Below are 12,489 nucleotides of genomic sequence, written 5' to 3'. Positions count from 1 at the left end.
TTGACGGTCATTGGCAGCTTCATCTTCGTCTAGCTTGGTATACTTTTCTTCCTCCCCTTTACCATTCTTCCTCCCCTTCTCCAACCGATATCTATGTTTCTGTAGTTTGATTTGGGTGAAAATCAAACATAAGAAATTGGAACCTGCAGTCCTCAAATTTTGATCTATATATTTGTGGTATGATTTATCATACTTCTGTTTAGATAGTTTGTTGTGGGAAATTTTAATATGCTATTGTTGCATTGCTACTGTATTCCTTTATCCTTAAATGCTACCCAAGCGCTTTAGAGGTTTAGGGAGCATTAAATTGATTAAACATGACTTAATGGACTGAAATTATGAAAAAGTTCTTTTTGCATTGCTCCAATTCATTTTCTTGGTACTACATAAGTTCTTTTTGCACCTAATATTATGAATATACATTTCTTGATTTTTTTTTCAGGCCTAATTGTAATTATCATGGAGTTGTCGTTGGTTGAATCTACAAGTTGTCGTAGGTTGAGTTTTGATGTAAACAAAGACTCTCAGGATGATGAGTTTGATGTTATTAATGAGGATATGGACTCTACCATGTTATTGATGAGTTCTGACTAATCTATCATAGAAGAATTGATACCAAAAATGGGTATGGAATTTAAGACAGAAGAGGAAGCCTATGAATTTTATTTGAAATATGCTAAACAAGTTGGATTTGGCGTAAGAAGGAGCAAAAGCCACAATGATAAATTGGGTAAATTAGTTGACAGAATTTTTTGTTGTAGTGCACAAGGAAAAAGGGGAAAAGACAAACGAGATGTTTATGTGAAATCAAGTCGTCCTGAAACAAGATTTGATTGTGAGGCTAAAATGAAGATTAGTTGTCGAAATAAAGGCAACTTGACTGTGGAGCAATTTGTTAAAGAGCATAATTATTATCTTTCAAGTCCAAACAAAACTCACCTCTACAGATGTCATAGGAATATATCTTCTTCTGCGGCGATACATATTGAGATGGCAAGTGATGTGGGAATCCCCCCAAAAGCATCTCATGATCTTATGGTGAGACAAATATGTGGGAGAGAGAATTTAGGTTTTATTCCTGAAGATTACAAAAACTACTTGCGATCCAAAAGAACAAGAAATATGAGAGTTGGTGATACAGGAGGTGTATTGGAGGTTTTGCAGAAAATGCAATTCGATGATCCCAATTTTTTTTATGCTATTCAAGTTGATGAAGATGATTTGATAACTAATATTTTTTGGTGTGATGCTAAGATGAGAACTGATTATGGAAATTTTGGAGATGTTGTTTGCTTTGACACAACCTACAGGAAGAATAATGAAGGTCGCCCAATTGCGTTGTTTGTAGGTGTTAATCATCATAAGCAATCCATAATTTTTGGTGCAGCTTTATTATATGATGAAACATCTTTGACGTTTGAATGGTTGTTTGATACATTTATCAAGGCTATGTGTGAGAAAAAACCAATAATTATTCTTACAGATCAAGATGCAGCAATGACAAAGGCTTTAGCTTCCAGATGGCCTAAAATACATTATCGTTTGTGTATTTGGCACATTTATCAAAATGTCGCAATACATTTAAGTAGAGTTTTTTCTCAGTTCAAAGAGTTTACTAAAGATTTTGCCGCATGTATATATGATTTTAATGAAGAGGAAGATTTTATTTTAGCTTGGAACATAATGTTGACCAAGTATGCACTTGAAGACAATGATTGGTTGAGACGTCTATTTCGCATAAAGGAAAAATGGGCTTTAGTTTATGGGCGACAAATGTTTTGTGCGGATATGACTACAACCCAAAGAAGTGAGAGCATGAATAGTATTGTGAAAAGATACGCCACTTATCAACACAAGTTTTTAGACTTTTTCAATCACTTCCAAAGACTACTTGATGATCGTCGATATGAGGAGTTAAAAGCTGATTTTAAATCAAATACAAGTGTTCCATGTTTATTGTATCCAATTCAAATTTTAAAGCATGCAAGTTGTATTTATACTCCTGAGGTATACAAGTTGTTTGAACAAGAGTGGTACAAATCTCATGATTCTAGTGTAGAAATTTGTGAAGATGTTGGATCACATACAAAATATAAAGTTACTTCTTACAAAAAGAGTTACCATCATATAGTTACACTTGATTCACCGAGTCAAAAAATTGAGTGTACTTGTAGAAAATATGATTTTACTAGATTTTTTGTTCTCATATTTTGAAAATATTTACAATGAAAAATATCATGAAGATCCCAAGTGAGTATATATTGAAAAGGTGGACACGAAAAGCAAAAGATGGATACATTGGAGTTATTGATTTAATTGCGAACAAAGGTAGTTTGGATCCAAAAGTTTGCACCAATTTGCGATATAAAGAATTAAGTGGGTTGTATATTCAATTGGTTACCAAGGCAGCGGAGAGGGAAGACACTTACAAGGTTGTTAAAGATGGTTTGTTGAGTATGTTTAAGATGGTGGATGAGAGGTTACAAGTTAATGAACCAACTGCCCAGCACTCAATTGAAAGAGAATTCGAAATTGGTGAAGGAAATTCTCTCGGAGTCAAAGGAATTAAAACAAAGAAGAAAACAATTTCAGGTAAGAGGTTGAAAGGTGGCTTAGATAAGATTTCAAAGAAAAGGAAAGTAGCAAGAAGAACTAACCAAACTTCAACAATTGTTAAGGTTTCATCCCCATTCTTACTAAAGTGTTGTTTATTTTTTGTCGTTACATTTGAGAAAGTATATAGAATTAATCATTCTATTTTTTTTTATAACAGGATGTAGAAGAGCATTATGAAAGTATATCGAGCATGCCAAGTGTAGAATGTCAATGGATGATCAATCAAGTTAAGGATTACTTTAGTATGTTAACTAAAATAATTATGTTATCACTATCTAAAACTATATTTTATTGTTTTAGCCTACAAATTATAGCTGTGTTGAAGGTTTGAGTATGGTCGAAACTCAATTTCCACCACTTTTGTCAACACAACTATCTCAGGTTCACTCTGATAATGATTATTTTCAGACAAATAATCGAGAAGGATGGTAAGAAATTAACCATGTTTACACCTTTGTTGTTTTTTTAACCATTTGTCATAAGATTAAATTTGTTGTATCAGTATGCTTGTTAACACCTTGTTAGCACAATTTTATTTTTTGGCGATCAATGAGGAAACATTTATTGTTAACACCTTGTTAGCACAGTTTGAACTCTGCCAAATTGATAGCAATTTGCCTATCATAACTTTATTTCTAGTAAACATGCACATGAGAGGGTGAGTTAAATTTCTATCTGTAACCTTGCTACTATCTGTAAATTACCACTAGCTGGATTGAATGCCTCCTTATTTAGATATGATTTAGGTCCCAAATAAGCCTTGTAAAACTCCACCGTATCATATATGATTTCTACAGTAACATATATGATTTTTAGTAGTTATATAACTCGATAATGATAATAATATGCCATCACTAATATTGTGATAGTATAGTATGCACTGCTTATCAAACTTCACTAGTTCTAGTATCTTTTCTTGTTATATATATGATATTTGATAAATTTTTAGTAGCATCTGTCATTTTTAGTAGACTTACATGGCTTTCCTTGTTTTTTTTTCTCTCTAGGTGCTTCAATGGTGTGGATGTTGCTACAATGGAATGCACATCAACTAAATAACACCACAAAGGGTGATTGATGTCAATATAGGCATCGTCGGCATCAAGTTACAATGGAATGCAAACAAATATGTAATGAAGCAAGCTCCTCAAAACTCAAATACGCATACTTCATTTACGGCTAAGCCAAGAACTTATGTGCTGCATATTTTGTGAAACTTTTGTGGTTACCATATTTTGTGCTGCATATTTTTTATGCAGATTTATTTTGTCTAATTATTTTTATGTGAACTTTCTAGTTTCAACATTTATTTAGTGAGCGTTCTATGAAACTTGTACAAGTTTGATTGTGAACAAATAGCTTCTGTGCTGTAGTCTGATCATGTAATGGTAATCAATCGGATTGTAAACAAATAGCTTCTGTATTGTCATGTATTTCTGATCATGTATTGGTAATCAATTGGATTGTGAACAAATAGCTTATATGCTCATGTTTCTGATCATGTAATGGTATTCAGATAATGAACAAATAGCTTCTGTACTCATATTTCTGATCATGTAATGACATTCAGATTGTGAACAATAGCTTTTGTGCATAAACCATAAAAAGCCAAAGTATCACCTACTCATAATCTATGTGCATAAGCCATCAGTGAGGTTGATTTCAATATGATAATCAAGCCAAAGTATCACCTTTACTCCAATTCACTCATATGAAGACATAAATTTTAAACCTAAAAATTACATGGTTTAAAGTTGAAGAGATAAATACAACTTCCAAAGAGGGAAGCGAGCAAAAAAAAAAGTAGACAAATTGAAAATTGCACAAAATAGAGCATCAAATGGAAGGACTACAGAGTTGCAAGTTGTTTTCCTATCATGAGTACAATCTCCATGGCAAGTATTTTAAGTAAATAAGGGCATGAAGAAATTTAGGTAGAAATAAAATGAGAAGAAATTTGTAACAACACACAATTGTTGCATATAAAAATTGGCACTTACATCATCTCAGCAGAGATGAGAGATTTAATTACAACAACGCAGAAAAGAAGATGGGCAAAAAATACAACAATATTTTCAGTTCATTCTTGAATATTAAAGAAACAAATCTCAAGATTGTTACAAATGCATATACGAAACAAATCTCATCACTTACAAATGTTGACATCATTTGCTTATATACAAAACTAACTGAAGTAATGATACATAATTAATATCCATTCATAAACAAAAAAAAAATTAAAATGTCAACATCATTCATAATTATACATTACATCACTAGCACTACTTAACCAGGCCAACTAACAAACAAAACAAGTATACAACCAAAAGAATTAAGTTTACTATTACTAATATCCAGACCATATGCGGTACATTCAAATTTTCCATATTATGTCCAAGATAAGTAACGTGTTCCCTTTCTATCCTTGACTCCACTCTTGACAACATCCTAAAATGTATATCACTGGTGTCTTCATTTAGTCCAGCATCAGATCTCACCCACTTTAACCATCCATGTTGTTTACATCCATAATATAATCTTCCTGGGTTCTTGATTGATCTAGAGACTAGCACCAATGCATTTAGTCCACAGTCCCTGCATCGTACATTTTCAAATTTGGTATGGTTGATGCTGCTGTTACTTGATGATGTCATTCAATAACAACCTAATACTCAAAAAAGTTAGATTCGATAAAATTAAACTAAACAATAACAATTTAGATAAGTAATAAAAAATCACATATTTTTATGAAAAATTTGATAAACTTCACTGAAAGTACCAACAATTATACATTTTTATGCATTTAGTCCACTGAAAGTGATATCAAAATAATTTTTACTATCACTAAATGATTAAATCAAGCATTCATAACATATAAATTATACTTATAAATCTAAGCAATACATAAAATAAAAACTACATTTCATAAAACCAGTGACAATCATTAGAAAATCAACAACAAACGTTAAAAAAATCTACAACAAGAGCTGACCTATATATACAAAGAGCATGCTCCTTGTTTTGGTTAAATCATATCTATATTATCTTGGGCATGACTTAACAAAGTGGGGATTGATTTAATCGTTAAGTTATCAGATTTAGATGCAATGCAATCTCTTCAAAAGCCTATGCTACATCAGTGGCATAAAAGGTGTATATATATAAATAACACAAGCCTTGTCGAAGAAAGAACTTAGGGCACAAGAGATTTGTAGTTTTTGGTAAAAAGGATAATAGAATGATAATTGACACCAAACTGTCTCCCAACATGTGATTTTGTCAAGGTAAATTTTTGATAAAGAGGAAAAAACTATTATGGTAATTTTTTTTGGTTAATGTTTCGTTATCAAACATGTTACTGCAAGATTTCTTGTGATTACAATAAGATCTATTTGTACCAACCATACATTACAAGAGTATATAGAGAATTTTATCAAGGTAGCCTATGTGATTTTAGTCCTTATTGCGATTCACCTATGAATGTGTCAATCAACACCTTGGAGATTTGCTAGGTGCTTATGTAAAGTAGGATTGTGGATAATGTAGGTAGAAAATTGGTTGTCATAATGTATAAATATAATCACCATTAAGTGCCACCAGGGATTTCCATTAAGTGTTTTAGGCGGTATCTTCTACTAGATTAATATTATTGCAGAAGCATAAGAAATTGTTTTGCACTCCTTTTGTTGTCTGTCACCTCGATATTATATAAGAATATTTTTTGAAATGAATCATTCATTGGATAACCATTTCTAAAACTTCAATAAATAACTAAATTAACCAAATTTTCCTGATGTAGAGGCAATCAAGAAAGCTGCATAAGTAAATATATAACCTACGGAAAAGTGGGCTAATCCGACCAATCTTGCTTGCACAATGGAAAGAGCCACTGGCTTATCTCTCCAAAAGATCACCACATATTTGTGCAAGAGCCATGATCATTTTGATGCTAAAGAAATTAACAAAAGGCAAGGATTTGATTAGACTAACTATTATTGGATTTGATAGTTGCATGAGATGATTTTTATTTTTCCAAATTGAATTGATTTGAATCATGTAGAATTATGCTCTGTGAAGTGGTAGAGATAGCTAATAAAAGGTTGTAAAAAGTTAAAAATTGTCAACGAAGGGAGATACAGACCTGCTGGAGTCGACGAAAGGAGGGGAAGCCGGAGCTGCTGGAGTTGCCAAGATGGCTGCTGGAGTCGCCGAGATGGTGGAGATGTAAGGGGCGTTGCGGGCTGCTGGAGTAGCCGAAGGTTTGGGGAGGAAAAGTTTTAGGGCAAAGCACAGTAAAAGAAAGGGGCTGGAGTTGCTAGGGAGGAAAGGTTTTAGGGCGTCGCAGGCTGCTGGAGTTGGGGAGGGGACGGAGATGGCTGTCGTCGAGCTCGACGACGATAGCGGAAGCAGCAGGGTTGGCTGGATTTTGGGTTAGGGCACAGAGTTGATTTCGGGAGAAAAGGGTCTTCGACGAGTGTAGAGAGCGCTCCACAGAGCACGTGTTTTGCACGTTTTTTTTGTCATTTTCTGACTGGGACACGGGGACAGACGTGCCTTCGGGGCAGAGGATCCGAACTGAATAAAGAGAGGTATTTATATACCTCATCTCTTAAATAAACGGTTGAGATCATCTTATAGGACGTATATTTCATATGTGTCGTTCTATCTAACTTTAGTAATTTGAAAAATCTATTAACAAGTTTAATAAGTATGTAAAATACCGGAAAATAGATAATAATAATAAGGGAATTTTTCGAAATTTTTGAAAATTTTTCGGAAATTTTTCGGAACTCGTATGGACGAGTTAACGGGGATAAAAACGGGGCCCGGGAAAGCCTGTTTGGGTTACCCCATTTAAACGAGGAAAAGTTTTCTTTTCCTTTTTATTTTTTTATTTTTCTTTCTTTTCTTTATTTCCTTTTCTCTCCGTTTTCCTTTCTCCCGCGACGTCGTGCCCTCACCCGAGCGATCTCCTTACCCTAACCGCCCACAGCGGTTCCTCCTCTCCCATGCGTGCATAAGCCCGGGACCAAGAGAAGTCGGCATTTCTTTTCTCCCTCTCCGCGGCCGAGCGACCTTCCTTGTTCCCTAGCGAGCCGCGAGCCGATTCTCCTCTTGTGTGCCGACTCCGCCTCCCTTCTTCCTCCCTGTCTCAAGTAGAGCTGTCAGACGGGCCAACCCGTGGCGGGACGGGTCGACCCGTGGCAGGTTAACCATTTGGCAGGGCGGGGCGGGCCAACCCGCCAACTTGGCGGGTTGGGAAATTTCCAACCCAACTCATTCTAAGGCGGGCTGCGGATTTGGCGGGCCAACCCGCGGGTCCATCAAAAATTTTTTAAAAAATTAAAAAAGATTTCATATCTTCAACATTTTACTTCGAAAAAATTTTCTACAATTAAATGTATACATAAACATGTATTTTAAATATAAATGAACACAAACGAGTACTTATGTTGGATGAAAAGTACTATTTTTATTTCAAAATTATAACAAAGAAAGATAATAAATTGGCCTACAACTTATCTTACATGTGTTTTTCAACCCGCGGGCCGACCCGCGCGGGTCGCAGGCCTAGGCAGGTCGGCCCACGGCGGACTTGGGTTGATAAAATTCCAACCCAACCCGCTTAAATTGTTTGACGGGGCAGGCCAACCCGACGGACCCAACCCAAATTGACGGCTCTAGTCTCAAGCACCGGCGATGCGCGAGCACCGCCGGTCGAGCCTTTCCTTCGATCGCCGAGCAGAGCCCTTCTCTTTGCTTTAGTGCCTTCCTCCTTCTCGTCTCTGCCCGACGACACCACCCGAGCCCTCATGGCGAATTTGCCCTAGCCGACGCTATGCCCTAGTTTGTGTTCACCGCCGAGACTCCTCTCTGCCCTAGCCGACTTCACCCTCGCCCCTCTCAGCCGATTGTTGGCCGCAATACACAGTGCGCCTCCGACCGACGTCGGCCATCAGGTTCTGCCGAGCCCTAGATTTCCATTGCAGCAACCACTTCAACTTTGGGTAAGATTGATCTATATAAGAATTAATTTGAGTATATGGCTTGGAGGTCAATTGTTTCTTACTGCACAACTTCGGCAGTGGGTTTCCCGGATCGCGTGCAACAGTAGAGTGCTGCTGGTCAGATACACGAATCGCCAAAGAGGAAGCGATTGACACCGATTTAGGTAAGACGTGGTTGATGTCAGATTTAGTAGGGATTGGAGTTGTGTTACAATTTTAAATATGGATTTGTGATTTTGCCGATTCATGTAGGTTGGATAATTGTAACATGCCAGTGTATAAGGGATACAAATTGACTAAGTGTGAATTAGGTTTATGTTCATGTGTTAATTAGGGTTTTGCCCTAATTCAGGGTTAGAGATTTTTTTATTTAGCTATTTATTAGAATGGTAGCTAAATAAAAACGTATGTTTGATATCACAGGACTTTGACGCGAGACGAGTATCTCGACGTCGGATTGGACTGTATTGGACCTTTCTTATTGGAGGCGGGTACTTTGACTTATGTCTTTTGATATGTATAATAATGTTTTTAACATATAACAATGATTGTGTTTTCCATTTGTTTCGGTTGGTCACTGCATGATCTGTTACATGCTTGCTTGTTTACTTATTATGCACTGCATGTTTGTACTTACCTGATCATACATGCTTTTAGAGGTAGTGACACAACCATATTATACATTATGTTCAGAACCTAGGGTTTATTTGGTATCCTATCTGATCTGTGTACCTTTCATTTGATACATTGTCCTGTGGTACACATTTTATATTTATATATGGATCTTTCTATGCTATTCATGATATTGTCATGTTTAGTGTCATGCATCATCTTGCATGATTGCATACTGTGCAATAGTCTGCTCCATTATTGTCGAGCACATCGCCAGTTACATATATCCGTACACACCACCACTCATGGGTTAGTGGTATATCAGACAGGTGTGTGATAGTTCTGCTGTTTGGCTCCGTTGGTCTGGTGACTCAGCGTGGTAGCCGGCAGACAGTTCTGCTCTGTTTGGCTCCGCTGATTTAGTGTAGCAGCGTGGTAGCCGGCAGACGGTTGGACTCTGTTTGGCTCCGTTGGTCCGCTCATGGGTAGTGTGACGCAGCATGGTAGCCGGCAGAGATTCCTCCCCGTCATCGTGTACCGGGAGATGAGAGCATTGTACTCCCCCATTTATGATTTGGGGTAGGAGGATAGGTGTACTCCGACAGCATCCCGTCCACTCGGTCACTCATCAGGAGCAGTGATGGCAGAGTGCACGGTTGTCATAGCTCTACCCACTCGGTCTCACCATTGTGTGTGACATGACTGACTGGCGTCAGGGGTGACCATGACATTTGCATCATATGCATGATGCATTTATTGCTTGTGTTTGCTGCATTTACTTGCTGCATTTATATGGATGCATATGATTGACATGCATACAGGATTATGACACTCTCGGTCTGACGACCCTGTTGTACTTATACCTTGGTCCTGGTTAGTATAAAGAAATTTCGGCAATATCTTCACTGTACGGGTAACAATCTGAAGCATTACTACATACAAAATATACATCAGCCACATACGGCTGGAATATATACACAATAGAAACAACATAACATACAGTTTAATATACTCAGCCTACCCGGCTGGACAACAATGAAATAAACACAACCACGCAGTTTAGTAAGCTTACACGGCTAAAAGCAAACACACAACAACGTAAACGCAGCGGAAAACACAAAACAATATGAACATAAGACCAACAACGACACTAACAAAATACCTAAAATCACTAGACTTGACTCCAAAATTCCACAGTGACTTGTTCAAAAGCAAAATATGCAAAATTAATATACCACCCAAACAGTGACAAAACCCAAAAATAAAATGATCCTCGAATGTGACGAGGGACCGGCAGCCGAGACTCTCCAAGCATCCCTGACTCATCTACCTGTTACCTGGCGAAAGAAAACTATTTTGTGGGGTGGTGAGTATTTGGAACTCAGCGGGTAAGGAAAGAGATAGTGCATGAACATAACATATAAGTAAAGAGTGTCAACAGTATACAACCTTATAAGAAGAATAGCAGATACTATAATAGAACCAAAATAACTGCTCATACCTGAAACCATATCCTAGGCTAGGTATAGTAGGTCAGAACTGGTACTAATCTGCTACCGTACTGCTCATACTACAGAGGTAATAAGCAAGGTATATACAAATTTACAATGACTAAACATCTACAATGAGAATATATCTCAACACAAGTAAGCATATCAGCATATGTGAACAACAGCAGTAAGTAAGCAATAACAACATATATAAACAGCAGCAGCCAAAATAAATATAATAACAACAGTGTATGTACGGATGGTCACTCCCGCCCACCTCTCTGCACCATGACCCCTGTATGGTCGAGAGGCCGGGTCAGTGACAAACTGTACACCACTCCAGCTACCACTCACACAAGTGGCCGAGGGGACAGTTGCATAGTAGCTAACTAGCTACATCTGCGATGGGGTCCCTGCTGCTCGTACTCCAGCTACCACTCACACGAGTGGCCGAGTGCGACACGACAGGACAAGCGACATCAACTCCAGCTACCACTCTCTCGAGTGGCCGAGGATGCGGTATGCATGCAATGACATGATGCGAACAATGCAACAGTCATCGTATATATATAAGCAGAAACAGGTATGCTACATGAAGCCAACATGCTCAATACGGTACATAAACAAACAATAGTTAAAGCATACAAATATGATATTTAGTATCTGCTACTGATCATGGACAACAACAAGAGACTGTATAGATATGAAACGAATTTCTCAAAGATTGCGTGGAAGTATCAAGCGCAAGAAACTAAGAGTGGAGTCAAGGTAAAATAGTCCTTATCCAAAAATAGTTCATGCACTAAGTTCAAAGAACTACAGAATCAAAGTAAGAAGTACCCGCATTCACTGCGAAGATCGTGCCAAACCAACCCAACGTCAAATCACCCGTATCAAATCAGAATCCCCTTATCCAGATTAGTGAAGAGGAAGGAGGATCGGCAGACTCATTCACCCCTTAACCTAGGTCTCGGTCGGCGACGGGTCGAGGTGGTCGGCGGCGTTTGTGGTTCTTGCGTGAGGGAGCGAGGTTCGGCGAGGGCAGAGAAGGCGGCACTGCGGTGCTCGCATGAGGGAGCGATCACGACTGTGGTGGCCGCGTGAGAAGAGGTCGTCGGTTGTGCTGCTCGAGTGAGGAGGAAAGAGGCTGGAGACCGGCGAAGGAGGCGAGGCGGCGGCGCATGAGGGCTCGGGGAGGCGACATCGCGGGGTGGCTCGGGGAAGATACGACGGTCAAGGAGAAGAGGGAAATTAGGTTTTTATATAATTTTGAACTTAGGTTTAGGGAAATTAAAACCTAAGTCTATTGCTCAATCAACTCCCTAATAAATAGGTATTCTAAACAGACCTTTTCCAAAGCCTATAATTTTATCCCCTCAAACTACGTCCTACGGGCTCCGATTAAATCCCCAAAAATTTCTAAAAATTTCTAAATATTCCGTTAAAATTATTCGTCCATTAAACTTTATTATATAATTATTATTTGAGCACCGTATTTTACACCTTGGTTCTGGTTAGTACAGTTTTCTCCTGTTTGTTTCAGTTGCGTTTATCCTTCTTGTATCAGGAGACGGTACGCATGATTAGTGCTGCCTGTTATTTTCTTTATTATGCATATCAGTTGATACCCGTTGAGTGTTGGACTCACACCCTCCTCTGTTGTTATTTTCAGATTGATGTTGTCCAGAGAATTCCAGTCACTAGTCCCCTGCTGTCCACGAGGATGTTTATTTATTTATTTTTTTTTCTTTACTAGACTATGT

General features: G+C 37.8%; 1 protein-coding gene across 1 annotated transcript; it reads left to right on the top strand.

The window, feature by feature from the left end:
• The first annotated feature begins 621 nt into the window (after positions 1-621).
• On the top strand, positions 622-2,793 carry LOC122054986 (protein FAR1-RELATED SEQUENCE 5-like). The gene is made up of 3 exons (XM_042616391.1): positions 622-1,633; positions 2,329-2,592; positions 2,774-2,793. Exons 1-3 carry the CDS (start codon positions 622-624, stop codon positions 2,791-2,793), a joined length of 1,296 nt encoding a protein of 431 aa, XP_042472325.1.
• Positions 2,794-12,489: the final 9,696 nt, after the last annotated feature.

This window comes from Zingiber officinale, chromosome 3B, assembly GCF_018446385.1.
Source record: "Zingiber officinale cultivar Zhangliang chromosome 3B, Zo_v1.1, whole genome shotgun sequence".
NCBI classification, from domain to species: Eukaryota; Viridiplantae; Streptophyta; class Magnoliopsida; order Zingiberales; family Zingiberaceae; genus Zingiber; species Zingiber officinale.
This window is presented reverse-complemented; position numbering and strand designations above follow the sequence as displayed.

What these genes read in the sequence shown, in the direction of transcription:
- LOC122054986 (XM_042616391.1), top strand. Translation starts at nt 622, where the DNA reads ATGGGTATGGAATTTAAGACAGAAGAGGAAGCCTATGAATTTTATTTG. An exon ending in TACTAAAGATTTTGCCGCAT is followed by an intron (nt 1,634 to 2,328) that starts GTATATATGATT and finishes TTGCGAACAAAG; the next exon opens with GTAGTTTGGATCCAAAAGTT. An exon ending in AAAGAAGAAAACAATTTCAG is followed by an intron (nt 2,593 to 2,773) that starts GTAAGAGGTTGA and finishes TTTTTATAACAG; the next exon opens with GATGTAGAAGAGCATTATGA.